The sequence below is a fragment of the Hirundo rustica genome, chromosome 12, assembly GCF_015227805.2.
Source record: "Hirundo rustica isolate bHirRus1 chromosome 12, bHirRus1.pri.v3, whole genome shotgun sequence".
NCBI classification, from domain to species: domain Eukaryota; kingdom Metazoa; phylum Chordata; class Aves; order Passeriformes; family Hirundinidae; genus Hirundo; species Hirundo rustica.
The window spans coordinates 12,224,642-12,244,140 of NC_053461.1; the positions used below are offsets into that span (position 1 = coordinate 12,224,642).

Sequence of the window (19,499 nt, forward strand, 5' to 3'; positions counted from 1 at the left end):
GACAAATCTACCTGTTGGTATATGGGGAAAAGATGATTTATCCTCTCTGTCTGGCTTGAAGACAGAATCTCATCTTAGGAGTTTTAGGATGAGGACTGCTTTATCAAGAGTTACATGTACAAAGTGGCCTACCTCCTTACTGCTGTCAGCTCCTTCAAAGCTATCTTCAGTTTCGGTTTTCTCATGTTCTCCGTTACTGTCTAGCTCCAATTCCAACGGGAAAACGTCACCTTCTAGTGATATATTTGGAGACTTTCCGTAAGGAGCTGATCGAGGTTTTGATGAAAATGTGAAAACCTCTTGCTTATTGCTGTGATGATCAGCTGTTTCCTTGCTGTGATGTTCAACAAAGGCATTCTGGGCTGAGGGTAAATTACAGCAGTCTGAACTTCCAGTAGCTCCAAAGTGCTCCTTGTTCTCCAACTGAATACTGTCAGCGAACCTCTCTGGAAACACCCATTTATCTGAAACATACAATTTCAACGCCAAAGATGTAAATTGTGAGCTACTCCGATCACTCTCATTATCTCAGAAAGTTGTACAGCAAAGTAAGTTTTTCGAATGCAGAAATATTTTGCCTGTCAAAGAAGAATAAGAGTGATGAGGGTGCAATGAAAAAGATCAGGTTGCTTTCAAAGTGCAGCAAGGCAATAAAAAAAATTCTATACAGAGCTGAAAAAGTATACATGCTTTGGTACAGGACAGGCAAACCTGCCATTTGCACACCTGAAACTGTTTAGCCATCAAAGTTTGAAACCCACAACTGAATTTTATTCTAGGAAAGCATGCTTCTATTAAATATGGCCATTGATATTTTTCTATAGGCATTTTTTGCATCTGACATTTAAAAAATAATCACACATTGGTAGAAAGTTAATAATCTGCTCCTTCTTGATTGCTGAAATGCCACACTTTTACATTCAGAACTTATGGTTTAAATCTCAATTTCAAACTACTGTTCTGATAAAAAAGTGTGACATGAAAAATGTATAAAGATATCTGTTTCACCAGGTTTCCCTGAATATAGCCACAACTAATCTGACAATTTTAAAACAAACAATAAACTACGGAAATGGATTTAAAGATTGAGTGCACCAGATACACATGAAAAGACCATTTTTATATTCTTATTGTTAACTTATATTTTACTGTTTGGAATGATGGTATAGGAAAAAATGTCAATTTGATTGATTACAACCAATCTCAAATAGCATCTAAGAAAAGGAGAATTGCTCAAGTATGCAATACTCCCTTATCTTCATTAAAGATAGTGCGGTGTGGATTATTCGCTAGGTATTGAAAATTTCCAGCTCCATAAAACAAAGTTACCACCAACCATATTAAAAAAAACCCTCAATGAAAAAATACTAAAAATATAATAATAAAGTAGCATTGCAAAAATAAAATGCTTTCCACCACAGAAGACAGTAAGTTTAGTGTGGTATTTTGTGCTTTACTAGGACGTTTTACTTTTGATTTTGTTGCAATTGCCACTTCAGGCACATTCAGCAGCCTGGGGGGAGTGAGAGGAAATCTGAATCACCATAAATGAAGGCAAAAGAAAGAAGAATGAGATGCCAGGAAAAACAGCAGTTTCTTACTGGCTTGCTGTGATTTTTCCAGTTTACTGAAGACAGCTAGTAAAGCTACCAAACTCTGGTTAATATCCAGGAACCAGTGAAAAGTTGGGACTTGATGTATCTTGTATGACCATATCTTCCATCTTCTTGTTCCAGAAAAGACCATTTTCCGATCTCCTCATGAAGACTATCCTTAGTAAGAACCCCCAAACCTTTTCAAGTAAACTCTTTTTATATTAGAAAATAGTTCTTGTTTGAAACAATGTAGTAGATTGTGCTTTTAATTATTATAAGCCTTGAAAGCCTAACATGCAAGTGATTCCATTAATTTTATAAAATTTATAAATTCAATTTATTTTATAAAATAGTTTTTCCAAGAGCATCAAGAAATGAGTGAGACTACTCAAAACTTTTAGGAAACACCCTTCATTGAGTAAACCAAATTACTAAACCAATTTACTTTTAGTTCTGATTTATAACTACAGGTTCTTCAAAGGAGGATATTGGAGCAGAATTCTCCAGTCTACTGTCATTCAAGATTGTGTCACACTCCTCTGATAACATATTTTTCATAGGCAGTTGGAATTACATGGGAAGGGTGGTACAAAAATAAAACAACTGAAATCATAAGAGAAAACACAGTCCTGAACATTTCACAGATTACATGCTTTTACTATACTTTACTATCTGTATAAGCTGCCTTTATTAAGCAACCATTTCCCCTATAAAAATGAAATGAGAAGAGGGATCTTTTCATGAGCTTTTCAAGTGAGGCTGAACACAGTACTTGGATGCTCAAGAAAAAAGACTCAGGAACTGTTTTCTCCCCAACTGATTCTGTGACCTAACATGATTTAAAAACTCTGTCACACTAAATTAGTATTTTCAATTACTCAGTTATTTATCCTGCAGGAATCTGGCCCCCCAAGACTGAGATTATTTTGAAAGTCTTTGGCCCTGGAAATGCTGCCTTGTTCACAGCTCCAGAAAGTGCTATGCAGAAATGCCACAAAAATATTACTTATCCCCAGACTTCAACTGGACAACTCTTCTTTTTCCCAGCTATTTCGGTTGCTAAGTCTAAAATGATGTTTACCCTTTTTCCTAAAGCAAAGATATTAAAATTTTTACTTGCTGCATTTTTCAAAACAAACAAAAGTTCAAAAGTTACCTAGCTAAGAAACTTTTCTGTATTTTTTTCTTATCTCAGCACTTTGCAGTTTTCTTTCCAGTCTGCACCCACCCTTCTAGTTTAATCTAGACATATTTTATTAGGTTTCCCTGTCAGCGTCTCGACTAACACCAAAATGCATAACATACACTCCTTCAGTATTCAGAAGGTCTTTTCCCCACCATAAAATTAAATTTGACACGTTTCATGCTGCCTTTGTGGTTTACAAATATGCACTAATAGCTCAGACCACTGTAAAGGGCCCTCTAGGGTATGGTTATACACTTAGTGTACAACCCACTTCAGGAGAATTCACTAATTCTCATGCACATAGAACTGGGAAAGAGCAGAGGAATGGCTTAATTTTTTTGTCTACTGACTTAGTAACAACTCACTTCCCACATTGCAATCTCACTTGATATATTCTCATTCCAGAATAACTTCCAATGCAGTTGTTGCTGTTTAATTTGTAGCATTGCAGATGAAATTGTGTAATGCATTCTGAAGGAAACAACCTGATGAATCACTTGCTTTTTAAGATTTTAAGTCAATTTTGAATGAAGAATCAAAAGATGGAAAAAAAATCTTAGAGTAACAGTTTTTGTCAAGTGTTTAGAAAATATGAGGCAAATAGAGCTTTAAACTCCTGACTTCTACTCCTGGCTCTGCCTCAGACATCCAGAAATTTCTTACACTTTAGTCACCATTATAATGTTTTGCCCAGATCAATAGGGGTTCAGAAACACAAAGAATTACTTTAAAATGATTACTATCTATATAATATTAGCCTGAAATGTTCTGCCTTTTTAGTCTAAGCCACCCTGTAAAGAAGTACATTCATTTCCAGTGTTGTTGAGTTACAAATAAGTCAAACCCAAACATTCATTTGCAAAGCACAGTACTTATTCTTAATGAAATATCCAGGGGGAAGACAGAAAAGTCTGTATGATTTGAAGATGACATTTTATGCTGGTTACAGAATTCAGCAACTTCTGTGACCTGTAGTCAGTGTAGCACTTTTTCAATAGCCAAAAGTGAAAGATACCAAACAAAATTCCACTACCTCTCCAACAAAAACTATACTAGAATTTAACTCATAATTTCCACGTCAATTGTAATGAATTATTTGGAGTACATTCTGAGTAAAATATGCAAACTACTACATAATCACAATATTGCAGCAAACAACATAAATGCAAGAATGATCACCTTAACATCTAATTAGCTCTTTTACACAGTCAGACATGCTAAAGCTTGCAATCACAGCCTAACATTATAATGAAGGTTTCAGCACTGAGTAAGTAAAATTGGCATAAACAGTGTTCACTAATTTTATTTCTTCCCTCAGTTTAAGTTTATCTCACTTTGGAAGAAGTCCAGAACAAAGCCTAGAAGAGGACTTTCCTGATGAGGAAGTTGCTTACAGGAGGTTCTTGAGAAAAAATAAATCCAGTACTGTGTAAAGAAATCATTATTCATTAATAAAATTGGATAACTTCATATATTGAAAAGAAATGGAAATCTGCAGACTGAGAGTGACAACAGTGACAAGCAGTGAAAATATGGGGGAAAATGTTTGCAGAACTGTACCTTAGGAACTCACAGAATGCATTTATCTGCCTGTACACACAACTAAGATTATAAAGAAACTGTTCTCATTCTTTCAAACGCAAACAGCAAAAGAACAGAGTTTACATATATTTTTCTTCCTCGGTTCTCTGTCTCGGAATTTATGAGAGGGCATTTAGACAGGCCGTCTAATGCCCTAAGGCTGTCTTTTCGCATCACCTATATCTTCATAAAATAGCAAGTGCTGACCAATTTTTTTAAAAAATCTGGCACTAAATGGAAGTCGTGGTGTTCTAGATGAAAAACAAGTTAAGACAGTGATTCCTGCCCCAGAGTTCTAAAAATTTAGATAAATCGAAAGGAATTTAAAAAATGCCCAGAAGAATTTTCTATTTGCCTGACCATCTTGCATATCTTTCAGTGAAATTATGCAACCCATAATAGCAATTATGGATTACTGAAACTGCCAGAGTATATAATCACTTCTAAGCATCCCCGAAGAATAAACACAATAGAAATCACTCACAGTATGAAGGAAAATCTTGTTGGTCAATTTTGAGCATATTTGAGTAGTCCAACCGTTTTTCAAATTGGTGGCTATGCCTTCTAATAAAAAGTAACACTACTTTTCCACAGAGACAACAGATACTTTTGCCACAAAAATGCAATTACCAAGCCCATGCAAAGGAAGCTGATTGACAGAGTATGAAAAAAAAAAAAAAAAAAAAAAATCCACACTTTTTGGTGGACAGGTAAGAAAGGGAGAAAACCCAAAACATAAGCTGAGGTGTCTTTCTGTGAATAAGAAAAGAAATAAATCACCACTGAACTCTATAAACAAAACAACCCTTTCCTCCTCCTTTCCCCCCTCCCCTCCCAATATTACATAGGTACTATTACATAGGTAATATTCTAAACTCTTATCTAGGACAAGTAAAATTTCTTGTACACTTCATATTTGGAGTCTTCAGTGTTAAATTAATTAAGGATTTAAAGAATAAATTATTTTTATTTCTTTTCCTTTAATCATGAGAGCATGGAATTTTTCTTTTGATATTCATTCACTGCTCTGGTACTCTGCTTAATCCTGCAAATCTTTATCAATGCTCAAAAGCAATTCTGTTGCAGGGTGCTTGATTTCCATAATCCCCCACAACACAGACGTTTATTTTTTATGTGAACTGGTTTTGGGTCCTTTGAAATTTACAACAGATAGTCCCTCACACCACACAGAACTGAAATGTAAAAAAACATAAAATGAGTACCATACCACTGGTTATTTCCCATGTGGGTTTGGCTGCATCTTTTAGAGATAATCTTCTATGACTGTTCTTGTCTGGTGAGGGTACTTGTGGTGAGGTGAGCTGAAAATCTGCTTCTCCACTCAAAGATATTTTCTGAGTCTGAATTTCAGGGTCTGAAATGCAATGCAGAAATGAAATGCCTGTGAAGACTCATATTATGTGCATATGGGGCATTGTGCTCGGTTGCAAACATCCTCTAAACAGCATGAGAATCTTGCAGGGCAGCAGGAACAGGGCAGCCACAAGGAAGGAAAATTTTACTCTAGGTACGGAAGAGGGGCAAGCCATAGTAATTATTAAAAACAGGCTTGCAAAAGTCTGCGAAACAATCAAGAACCACTACAGCAGCTCAGTTATTTTCACAGCATAAGGAAAGAGGGGCACAGGTATAAATAGTGGCTACTGCCAGCAGGTCCTGGGTCAATCACTTAAAATACAAATAGCTGCAGAGAGAATGAACATTTATTCACCCTCATACAGGAGAATAAGTCATGATTTAGTGAATATGTCTTCAGTAATTAATGAAGTAGATAAAGGATTAGAAAAAACAAAGAATTAAGTCCTAGATTCAAAGGCACAATCATGCAAAAATTTGGCAGCTTGAGAAATCTAAATATTCATTGCTTTATAATCTTACCATATTGAAATTCATTCGTAGTTGTTTCGAGAGTATCTTTTTTGCCTCCTTGATCTAAAGTATCATTGCATGGCCAGACTGGTAGCTCCAGTCTCTCAGTATCTGGTACAGATTCAGTTGGCATTCCTGAATTTTGAAGTTGGTGCGATGTTTTGCTACCCAAGGTCTTTGTTACCTTGAAAGACATTATTTCTTGATGAAAGACAAAAATACAACAGCTTTCAAAATACTCAAAGGTAAAACACACATTATGAATTACACATCTTTTTCAAATATATATTTTCAAATCTTTTTTTAAACACTATCTTTTCAGAAAACTTCATGGTAGGCTCTATTCAGTGTGGTATCTTCAATCTTTACAGTCAAGCAGCAGGCAGAGTTTTTTTGGTTTTTTTTTTTTTTTTTCCCCCACTGAGTGAATGGAACAACAGAAAGAAAAGGGAAAAAAATTAGAATTCACTATCAGAATAAAACGACTAAAACTTGTAGTTATTCTAGGCCTCAGGAGTCCTTTCTTCTTTGGAGAAAGGAGTATCATTTTACATCTTGACTTTCAAGTGACTTCATACAGAAGAGTTGGCTGGATCCCTTATTCTTGTTGTTAAAACTGAAAACTGTAGGTCTGATCAGATTCCAAAACCCTGCATATTTGTTGCTGGCAGACTGGGATCACGTGTTTTCCCTGGGATTGTAATTGACAGCATCACATGAGCGACTGTAATGCTGACTATCAGAGCATCCTGAAATGTAACTTCTGCTCTGCACTATAGCTCTCATCATAAGGATAAATATTTAGACACACACACACACAGAAATTTCCGCAGTCTAGAAAAAAAAATCAGAAAAGTAAGAATGGTAAGAAATCACAGAGTAATTTCAGTAGAAAGAGGCATCTTGATGTCTGATGCTGAAATTAGATCAGCCTGTTTCATTCAAGTTTTGATGTCTTCAGTCATTTTGAAATTCTCCAAACTCTTGTGACTGTTGCAGAACTGAACCACTTCTTTGTTACATTTAGTCAGAGCCTCCCTGCAATTAGGGCCTGCTGCCATTGGCCTTTCAGGGCGCTTCTTAGAAGAGGCCTGGCTTCGCTACAGCCCTGCATGCATTGAAAAGAACAACTAGATTTCCCCTCAGCCTTCTCTCCTGTGGGCTCAATAAACCCATGCCCTGCGCAGGAACCACCCATGCATTTTCCTTGCCCTCCTCTGGACGTTACAGGATCTCTGGCACTGGAGGTCCATGACCTATCACAGTTCTCTGGAGGGAGCCTCTAAAATAAACCTTTAGTTTAACTCCTCTGCTTATCAATATCTTTCTTAGCCAACAGTGTTGTTGGAATTTAGCCCTTGTTGTTGCAATTTATCCCTTACCTTTCCAGGTACCTTTGCTTTTGTTCTTCTGTTTGAAGATGGAGGTGGCCCAAGGATCTTTGACCCAAATGCAATATGTGATACGTCCTGAGTTCTACCACTGCATATGTTACCTTGGCCTCTATTACCCAAGATACCTAAGTTAAGAAAATTAAGAGTTTAAAACAAAATTACAGTATTTACAAACAATAAAAAGTAGTATTTTTTTAGAATCAACTAAAAGGAAAGAATTATGAAAACTAAACGCATATAAGAGTTACGTTCCTTTAAAGTGCACTCCCTAGAAATACAGGAATAACAAATGCACATTTTATTAAAGTGTGTCAAGATACCAGCAAGAAACTTGTGGTTTATTATAGAGATATATTTCTAATCTTCTTGCTTTAAAGATTTATTTAAAAGTGGGTTATTTATAAACAACAACAACAAAAAGGTTTGCTGGATTTCTTTAGAACTTCAATGAAAACCAAACTTCTGACAGGAAGAAAAAAGAACTCTAATTAATAAATATCAGAATAAATAAATAATAACACACACAAAAAAAATGGAGACAAGACCGTCAACGTATCAGTCACAGCTCAGAGAACTATTTACATGTACCCTGCTTTTTGGAATTACTGAATCTACTGTATTACCAGGCTGAGCCTTAATATTGCAAATGCACTCTATTGCTGCTAAAATATCCTACCCTTTTCACTATTTATTTGTTTTACTGCTTAAACTGTAGATTTATTTTTATATGTCTTTTAAAGCACCAAAATTACCAACCAGTCTTCAAGACAGAAAGTAAACATGGAATGCAGGTGAATGTTCTCAAAAAAAAATTTAAAAAGGAAGGACAGTAATATAGTTACAGATTAATTTTACCACCGGGGTTATAGATCTGCATGTACTATCTATTTTCCTCTTTTATAATTCTCCAAGATTGTCAGTGAATTCTCCTTCCCAGAGCTGATAAAAATGGTATCTTCACATTAATTTATATTTAATATTTACAATGTCCAAAGATATGTTCTTGCTACAGCTTGTATTAAATTGCTATCTCACTTTAGAGATTTGACACCTTCATAAAGCAATAAAGTGGAAACAAAATATTTTCCCGGTTCCCCTGAGCATTTTTCATAACCTTATTTCAAGATCAGCTTTATTTATCATCAAGGAAATGAAAAACAGATCATATATTACCCACAAATATCATCATTTACTGTACTAATAAGCACAGAAGAAGCCACCTACTGCCATTACCCAACTCCTTTTTTCCTGATGTGACATTTGGTTGCTGTTAACAGCTGCCATTTCACAAGATCAGATGACCTGTCTTGGTTTAACATCAATTTCTTTTTTGCTGGCTACCTTGGGATGTTGTTAGCTCCAATTAGAAAAGCTGATTTGCATTAAAATCTCTCTTAATGACCACATTATCTGACTGCAATTAATTACCTACATCTACACATAGCAGTGTGTTGATGACATAATGAAATAATATGTGTAATTAAAAGGGATGATGCTAAAAATAATTTGGGCTTTTGAATATCAAATAAACAAAAGGTATAGTGGATTAAAAGAAAATTTTCCAATTAAAATGTACCTAAACATACCAAAGCTTCCAATTTCAAGTAGGCCAACTTCTGAAATTTGAAAAACATGTCTGGAAGGATTCATGCTATGTTCATAAGGTGGGATTAAAAAAAAAGATTAAACCTTAAACTGAAGACATTTCATCTTCATGCAGGTGAAGGATGTTATCATTAATTATTTTACCATATATTCCTAAGGGCTATGTATCTTTGTAGTTCAGATGTAAAATCTGAGTCTTGTTTTAAATGAACATTAATTTTTTCTGCCTAGATGCGTTCACACCATTGTACTCATTTATATTTTATAGTCACTCGTATTTTGACAATCCAGCCAAGAACTTTTTTTTTTTTTTTTTAGTACAGTCACTAAGAAATTGGATTAAAGAGTTTCCTCTGCTATTCCAAAGGCAGATTTACAATCCAACTTCACAACAGAACTCTCACTTGACTACTTGTAGGGCAATAATACTCTAAAAGTATTATTTTCTCTTTAATACAAAAATGATACCTGCTTGTAAAAAAAAAAAGCTAAATGTAATTTAAATAAGGAAATATATGAAGGGTCTTACTCTAAGCAAAAATTCAAAAGCCCTACTATTCATTTCAGCTACTCTAGGACAAAGATTGCCTTTGCTAAGGAGGTATATTGAGAGAGATCAAAAGCTAGCAGCTGGAAAATGCACCAGCATAGGCAGCTTAGTGCAGCTGATGAAATCTTTATGAGTTGATTTTTCATATTCTGGTAAAAGCAGAAGAACAGAAGTTTAAAAAGTAGTTTTTAAAAATTTTTGATACTATCAAGGTTGTTGTCAGAATTTATTTTTCTTTAGGGCTTCATGAGATGGTATAGTCTTAAACTTAACCTTAGTTATCGTTCTCTGTAACCTTATTCCTTTGGTCAATACTTTGCACACATTTCTTCAGAGCATTTTAACAGAAATGGTGGAAACGATTATTCACTGAATTCAAATACTAAGGATGAGAATACTCAAGGCTGAGAGGGTTCTAAACCCAGCAGAATAAAAATCTATCTTCTTTACCTACAGCACCACTTCTAAACTTGCCTATGCTGAGGAAGATGTGTTGGAAATGGGTTCTTTATCTAATTTGCTTGCTCAGATCCACTTTGCAGCTACTTCAGCCCTACTTCCTTCCCAGAAGATGTTCTACCACCCTGCTGTCATATGATCATATGACTCATAAAAGGGGGTACCGAGCAAGGGCAAAATTGAATGTTTTAATGAGACATTGTAATATTATATGGGTTAAACCAAAGCTTCAGCTTTGTTTCTTGTTCAGAAATGAATAACAACATAACAAAAGAGTAGAGGAAAGAAGGTGCCTACACAGAGATTTCATCTGTGCATTTTTCTAAGTTCCAGCAATAGAAAGTTTACGTACTTCCCCAGATTAAGATTAAAGTAACAATCAAAACAACATTTTAAGATGACTGAAATTATCAGTTCTACATGAAGGATGTGAATCAGAGCACCTAATTTAAAATCCATTATAACTCTCATTTTTAAGAAGGGCTTGTATATATCCCAGGGTATTTACTGTTGTTCTGGGTCTACAGAATAATTTTTTTTTTTTAAAGAGTACAGATCAGCTAAGTGTACATGCAACTAAATTTAAAACCCAGTAATATCCTGGGAGTAATGAAATTACATTTTTGATATGTTTACAATTCTAATCAATGAAATTTAGTGACATATTAGTGAAAAATACAACTTTTTTTTTCTACATTGATTTATTTTCTCATTGAAATTGTAGCTCATGTCTTCAAAAGTCAAGAAACTGATTAAAACCTCCCCTTATTTTCTTCAAAGAACCTTGTCAATATCTGAAAATTTTATTTCATTCTTTACATAGTTCCATGAAGACCACTACCTCTTATGAATAGTTTTACAACTCCAGATTTCCAATAATGAACACAAATAATCTATGTTTCTCTCTACTGCTGTTCTTTAATGATGATCTATCTCTTTACAATGTTGTTTTAAAGAGATAATCAGTACTTTGAGTCAAGACAATAAGGACTGTAAATATATTTGCCTTGGTGAAATTCTGCTGTTGACTTTACTGCAGGTAGGAAGCAATACACACTTTTAAAGCAAAATAGCAGCTTTACTAAAGAGCTCTCAATTGTTTGACCCAAGTCTATTTAAGCAATTTCACATGTCGGCATTTGTATCTACAAAGTAGTTTCTACTGAATCTTGGCTCACAGATCTTATTCAAGTAGACATGCCAACTTAAATATGAAAACACAGGAAATGCTAGTCTAGAACAGGCCAATTATCTCCCTAACAAAAAGCCCAAATCCAACACTTCAGAAATAGTGCAAGATAATTTAGTATGGATTTTTGAAGTCATCTGCCTTCAACATAGCTCTTAGAGCAAGGTTGGAAAAACTTGGAAATACAAAATTGAATTTTCTCTTCGCATTTTTACTGCTGCTAAATACAACATTACTGTTGCCAATATAAATTGCCAACTGATTTTGGAATCATACCGATTTCTTTACCAGCCTCTTTTAGCAGTAGATTCCATATTTTAATCGTATTCTGTGTAACATGGCATTTTCTTTTATGAGTTTTTAATTTTCAACTGCATCATCACGTCAAACGATGTATTGTTTGTGTGACATGAGATAAGAGAAGCAGCTTTTATTGAACATCCTTTGTATCACTGGTTACTTTATAAACGCCCTTATGTAAATTTTTAATGTTTTCAGCATATCTTATGTGAGAGATTTTCATTCATGCCACTTCTCCCTGAATCACTTCTTAGTCTGTAAGGTATTTGCTGAGATGTTTTAACTGATAATGTACAAAATATTTGAGATAATAATGCAAAAATGATTTAAAGGTTTGATACCTTTTCCATTTTCTACGAATTTGAATTTCGTGGTACATAGTTTTTTAAAGCATATTAAAATCTTAATGTTCTACAGAGCTGTGTCTATGGTGATGATAACCTGCCTGTCTTGATTAATTTAATTTTGATCCTTTAAAGCTTAACTGTAGTTATCATTTCTCCCCAATGTACAATCCTTTGCATTTAGCAAAGCTAGATATTATGTGATGTCATGTTCCACATTTTCCCCATAGAGTGGTCCCTAGATCATAATTTTTTAACACAGTGGCCACAAGACATAAAACCAGTAAATGGAACATCTTGCTTTGAAAACTCTGATATTACCTGCATGTTACTTGCTCTTTCTTCAGGAAAAAGTAAATACAGGGTTGCCCATTTCACAAGCTTAAAACTTTCTGAAGCCCCACTCTTTACTAAACCAGTATCTGTATCATAACAAAATTTTGCTCCCCTGTTATTCACTTCTCAGTTGAGATTTTTCATAACGATAATAAACAACACAGATTAGAACAAAAACTTTTGAGGCCTCCTGCTGTTAGTCTTCAGCAGTAACAATAATTTTAAATTTAATTCTCTCTTTGCTTTCTCTTAGCTTTTATCCAAGCCAATAGCTTGGATTGTAGCACACGACTGCCCAGCTTCTTTAATAAATCACTTCTATGCAATGCTGCCAAAGTCTAAAATATATATGGTTTATTATTTTGTAGCTTAAAGAAATATTTCAAAATTCAAATAACTCCAGTAAGACAAGTTTTCCTTTTTCAGAGTATAATCAAGGTCATATTGCCAGAAAAGTTTCATTGATGTGAACATACCTTAAAAAGAAGAGTAACAACTTCACTGTATGATGCTTCAATGTACATTCATGTGTCATCTCAAATAGTGTTATAAATCTCATACTTGAATTAGAATTGTTCAATCTCCACGCAGATCTCAAACTATAGAACAGACAGGTCTATGTGGTTGTGGCACTACAGGTGTGCAGGAGCTGTCATGTTTCATTTTAAGACATTGGAACTCTTAACATGGACATTTACAAAACAATCAATTGTTTGTACACGTACTGTATCGATTGTATTCACAGTATTTTAAAACAACAGAATACCTGTTTCTTGCACTGCATTTTCCCTACGTTTTATTTCTGGCTTCTGAATTTCATCTATATTCAGCACTTGTGTAACTTGTGGGACATCAGAATTGAGCTGGCAGGTTGGAGGAATATCATCTGAGGCCTCATATGGCCCAGGTGTGACAATAGTCGTACCTAGAATCAAAAAACATGGGCTTTACTTCATGACACTATGGAATTCATTTTGACTTATTTGGTAGATTACATTTACTTTAGTTCATATGGCTACAAAAACTGAATAGATTATGGTAATTTGAAAAATTTGCTGCAATTGGTCACTTTTTATTGCAAATTTTAAAATTATATTGTGTATACTTTTAGGCCAAAAATATTGAATACAGTTAAAGAAATATACACTAATGGCTGGAATAGTCATAGAAAATCAATTTCTTTGACTTGTCAAGAGAACAAACAAAACAATCACTAAATACATTTTGTTAATTTTTATTACAATTCAGCTTTAATTGTAACACCGATACAATGATTTTCAGATAAAATGAACAGATAAATATGGTATTCATATCTGTGGAAGTGAAGTAGCAAAGAAGTCCCATATATGCAAATGAAGAATTTTACAAGCTTTAATTCCAAAATTTGGACACTTTTACACTTTCATGATAAACAGAAAAGCTGTCAACCTATGTATTCTTGTGACACCAGGCACTAGTAGAACGTGAGCTGATTATCTCTGCTTTCCCTTTGATAACCAATATAGACTGAATTTATGAAAACTGCTCTCAAAAAAGAAAGGAATCCACATCAGAACCATTTCTGATGTTACAATGCAGATTAATTCCAAATTTTAGAAGGCTTGAATATAATAAGCTAAAGTCTGTTTTCCAAGGAAAAGAGGAAAACACAACCTGAAACCCAAACATGAATAAGGGATTGAGTATTGAGATTCTAATTTTAAAAATTCAAATGTCCCATGTTGTATTTGAGTACAGGACATACTTTTTCCACCTTTTTTTTTTTTTTTTTTGCCAAGCCAGTACATAATTTATCACTGTTGGGCAATACTTAGTGATAAAAACCCATACATAAGTTCTGCATCACTATGGAAACAAGAAACTAGGTGTAGTTTAAGCTTGCATGCTTCAGTGTCATGAGGCAGAAAAGATTAATTATTTCCTCTTCTATCTCAATGATCTCACACAGAAATAATTCCTTCCTATATGTGGTTTTTCCTTTGCATTTACTATCATTTTAAAAATTCAAAACATACTGTATACTTGCTACTTGAAAAGAGTAACACACTCATTGCGCCTTGAAATCAGTACTTCCACCACACCGAGGAGTTTGAAGCAAAGAACTTGACCCTTGTCCTAGTTTCTGCTGGGAAAGATTTAATTTTCTTCCCAGTAGCTGGTAGCGGGCTGTGTTTTGGATTTGGCATGCGACCAGTGCTGATAACGTATTGATGTGTCAGTTGTTGTTCAGCTCCCCAAGCTGCCCTGTCAGTGAGCAGATGGCAGGGGGCACAAGAAGGTGGGAGGGGACACAGCCAGGACAGGTGACCCTAACTGACCCAAGGGATATTCCAGACCACATGGCAGTGTGCTCAGCATATCAACTAGAGGGAAAGCTGACTGGAGGGAGCTGCTGATGGTAAACAAATTATGCAAACAAAAAACAACTGTTCTTCTTGGGTTTTATTTTTTTTTTTCTGCCTGGTCATTACAGTTTAGTTTTATTAAGGTGTTCTTATCTCAACCCATATATTTTCCTACTTCTACACTTCTGATTCTTTCCCCCATCCCCCACTGGGGGGGGTGTGGCTGTGCGGTGTTAGCTGCTGGCTGAGGTTAAAGCATGACAACTCTCAACGCAGGTTGCAATGTCACTGCATTCAGTGGAGCTCAACTAACTGGTCTAGTCATTCTGAGAGGGAAAAAGCTTTATCAAAGAGTAATTGTTATCTGCAACTTAATTAATAATATTTAAAAAAATCTTACTATAGTTTTTTCTTTAATTTGGTATGAAGTATAGCATCATTTTAATTCAGCCAAACCTTCAGTTGTAATGAAAATTCAAGATCGGTCTAGAGAACAAGTTTAGAGGAGTAGCTGAAGGAACAGGGATTGTCCAGCCTAGAGAAAAGGTGGCTCATGGGAGACCTTGTAGAGGGGTAGATGTTGGTGTATTCTCCCAGTTAACAAGCAGCAACACAAGAGGAAATAGCCCCAAGTTGTGCCAGAGGATGGATGTTTAGATTGGATACTAGGAACACTTTCTTCATCAAAAGGGTTGTCAGGCCCTGGAACAGGCTGCCCAGGGTGGTGGTGGAGTCACCATTCCTGGTGGTATTTAAAAGCCACGTGGATGGGGCTCTTAGGGACATGGGTTACTCGTGGTCTTGGAAGTGCTGACTTAACAGTTGGACTCAAAAATCTTAAAGGTCTTTTCCAATCTAAACAATTCCATTGTTCTGATTCTATGAATTGCCTAGATAAGGAAATTCAAAAGCATACAGAAAGTACTAATGCCCACCAGCTGTGTAATAATCATAGAATTGATAATGAAGTAATTAGAAGCGTAATATTTTACTATGCATACAGTTTATTAAAGCTGTCGACTCATTATGTTAACGGCATTTTAGAATTTTGGAACTCATTTAGAATATTTAAGCACATTTCAGAAGCTGTTTAAAATGGAAGGGAAAAAACAATGCACCAATGGAATTAAATTAAATGAATGCCAGTGAGAGCTTGAACTGCAGTTTCCTGCTGAGAATTTACCGTATTCTCTCTGTAGACATTTTTTAATTAATATTTTTTCCAATCTTACCAACAAAAAAATCAGAGTAGTAATCACAATGTTTGCATACGCTCCCCTATTGCTTCAGTGTTACCAAATGGAAGATACATTTTGCTACACTTACAATACTGTTAACTACCCTCCTTCTGAAACCAGAAACGTTTTTTCCAGGTTATTTTCCTTAAAAGTCACAAAATGAAAAGTCGAATGAAATAGAAGCTGAGCTATTCCTACTGGTGCCTTTAAAATAAGAAAGTGCCAGCTGTGTTTTTGAAATGCCTCCTCTATTACTGGAAATACCAGTGAGGAATGAAGTTCTCCCCTTGGAAAATGATGATTCAGGATTATGATGCAAGTCTGGAGACTGGTAAGCTTTGACCAATATCCTGACCTACTACAAAAAAAACCAAAAAACTTGTCATTTTTCAGCTCACCACCAGTATTACTTTCCCAATAAACAAGGCCACATTAGGATAACCAGACATGATTGGAGGTGTTTATTATAGTCTCATAGCTGTGTGTCATATAATGTTTTGCTACAATTTTGTCTGCATTATTTCAATAAGAAATCTTTCATCAGTTACTAACATCCAAAATTAAGAAAATGAGAAGCAAATGTTGCTGTTTTCAGTACTTCTCTTTCCTCTCAGATACTATGTTCTTGGTCAAAACCTGATTTCTATCAGTATAAGATACCCTCATTAAAACAAGCTCTTTACCTGATAAATCTTGCCAGAATTTCTACAATAAAATACTTCTAATGAATTCTGTGTTTAAAACACAGGAGTACACATAAATTTAATTAGTTGCCTTAAGTCCAGCACTAGCAGACTTAATATGCTGTACTACCACTTTAATTTTTATGAAATCATGTAATCCTTCAAATTGCCAATCTGATGAATAAGAACCTTTTGATTTTATAACACAAACAGTTATGTTTAAGACTAGATAGTAATTAAAACACACCATCTTCCTTGGCTGTGTCTTTCGGCTTGGATTTTAAAGTGAAGATCTTTCTTAGCTTACAGTTAGCTGAAATAATAATTCCATCCAAAGACCGGAAGAGAGCTCCTCTGAATATTTCATAGGTAAATGTTACCAAGTCAATGCACATATTGCACCACTAGAAAAGAGAAACAATATTCTTTAGTAAAACGCATGAGCTGAGGCTAACACACCTTCTATGCAAATAAACAAGATGGCCTTGAGGAGAAATGCAGCAATTTTCATTCAATTTGGAGAACTCTAATATATTTTATATGATTACTCATGTGTAAAATTTAGCTGATCAATGGTTGAAATTTTAAGGGAAAAGTAAAAACATAATGATTGTACATGCCTAATTTCCTTATAATGTCAAAGCAGAAATATTAGCTTCTAATTGCTAAATAAAAAAATATTTTTGAGAAAAAATTTGGGTGCATACATTATTGTTCAGGTCTTAAATCTGAAATTTTGGAAGGAAAGTAATATTTGTTTTGAAGACACCAAGGAATGGACTGAAAAATTCAGTATTTAATTATAACTGGTACTTCTAGTGATGAGGTTGAAAAATAGAATAATTTGTAGAAATACGATACGGAAAGGTAGCATGTGAAAATGCAAACTATGTTTTGCTGATGGAACAAACAACTTATTATATATCCTGATTTACAACCTCTCATGCTGGTAATAACAATCAGCTTGTATATACAGTAAATTGAACTACCAGAGCCATGTAAAAGATCTATCTAATCACTGAAAGCAGTATGCTCCCTCCTTTAAGCAAAAGAAATGATAAAAAGGAAAATAACCATTAAAGGGAGACAGGAATTCAGATACACTAAGGAATACAGATCTACTCTTTAAGGTTGGTCAAGCATTAAGGTTATTAAAATATTTTGTCATTATAAATGATTAAAGCATCTAGACATATCTGATTCATGCTTTATTATCTAAATGAAAATACATAACTGAAGTTCATCTTCTGCTTGAATTTAACTTGGTGTACATTAATGTATACGTTAATGTATACCTGAAATACCTGTACTCGTCTGACACCAACAAACTGATATTACACTGAAGAAAAATAATTTAATTTCATTGGGTTTTGAATTAACAGCAACTTCAGGGGTATGATCTGACACATATTCATTTTAAAAAAATCCAATTACCTCTTCCCACATAGCAGAACACTCCTCAGTGTTAAGTTACCACAGTTGCTTTCATTTAACCTATCTCAAAAAGAGGTATAAATTCAGAGGATTTTTGTAAAACATTCTCTCTCATGTCTAGCCTTAAATTCACAACTAATTAGTATAATGTTATCTAGTTCTCTTCAGGCAAATATATATTTAAAAATATTCAAAATCTAACTATTTTCATATCAAGTTTATTTTCTAAAGCAGTGTTTGAGACTCAGCCCTTTCATGGGTATATGGTAACCATCAGGCTTTGTACCCTGTCAGCTATTACCATATGTTGTGGCTGGGCATGGGAGAGGGGAATGAAGAGAAGATAATGGTTATTGTTTTGTTTTCATCAGTTTGACATACAGATTGTTTTATATATACCAGAATTTGGAAGAACCTGAAGAATGTGAAAGCAACCATCAGCTACAGTCCACCTGCAGCCCCAGTGAATGTAATCAAAGGTCACTACAGGAGAAGGGATATGTGAGCAGGAGCACTATCATGAAGTATCAGGGACACAGAGAATTTTATAGAGGCTGGATCAACAGGAGAGGTGAAGAAACATCACAAACAGCAGTAATTTTGTAAAATGAGAATGAATTCCTAACATAAGAAGAAGGATAGAAGAGGTACAGCACTAAGTGGTTCTGCTGCCATCTGATAAAGGGGATATACACAAGTATCTTCAATCAGTAGGAGCTGAGTTCTAAACCAAGCAATAATTTCAAAAAGTTCGTAATATACACTAAACATTTCTGATTAGAAAACATGCTCAACCTCAGTCCAGAGAAAATTCCCAAGGTACCTACTATTTTGCGCTTGATCATAAACAGAGGAATTTTTGCATGCAGAGGGGTTACAGACAACTCCTTGTGGACCGTTGACAAATACAATCGTCTTTTAATATTGTCAAAATCAGTTATCCTATTAAAAAAACAACAAAAAAACAGTCAGGAGAGAATGGAACAGATTTTTGTCGATTCAATAATCCGGTATCTTTGGGAAATCACAAAAAACCTTAATGTCAGTGGCAGCAAATATGGAATTTAAAAATTCTTTTACAAGATGAGTAATGAGATTTCTGTCTCCAATTCAAACTTCGTGGCAATATCCCTGCATATATGAAATCACTTTACATGCTAATTCCATTTCAGCAGTCTACACTCTTTGCTAGATTTCCACAGCCCATCAGAATATGAAAGAATTCAATTTGTATGAACTGAGAACCCCGTAGCCTTTAATAATAACACATTTTGGCCCCTTAAGCTTGTGTTATCTTGGGGCCTGCTAACTAGAAAAACATTATTTGCTTTCTTTTCCTAAAAATGCCTCTGTCACTGCATATAGGTTCT

At 34.8% G+C, this 19,499-nt stretch overlaps 1 protein-coding gene across 4 annotated transcripts in view; it reads right to left on the reverse strand.

Annotated features, from left to right (window-relative positions):
• Positions 1–19,499, reverse strand: part of CFAP20DC (CFAP20 domain containing) — a 71,346-nt gene that overhangs the window by 33,634 nt on the left and 18,213 nt on the right. For all 4 annotated transcript variants that reach the window (XM_040076588.2, XM_040076586.2, XM_040076589.2 and 1 more), the window contains 7 exons: positions 18,957–19,071; positions 16,943–17,099; positions 13,196–13,354; positions 7,635–7,771; positions 6,262–6,436; positions 5,591–5,737; positions 133–464 (listed from right to left, as the gene is read on the reverse strand). In XM_040076588.2, coding sequence (XP_039932522.1) covers positions 133–464; positions 5,591–5,737; positions 6,262–6,436; positions 7,635–7,771; positions 13,196–13,354; positions 16,943–17,099; positions 18,957–19,071 — 1,222 coding nt within the window. The remainder of the gene's footprint in view (positions 1–132; positions 465–5,590; positions 5,738–6,261; positions 6,437–7,634; positions 7,772–13,195; positions 13,355–16,942; positions 17,100–18,956; positions 19,072–19,499) is intronic.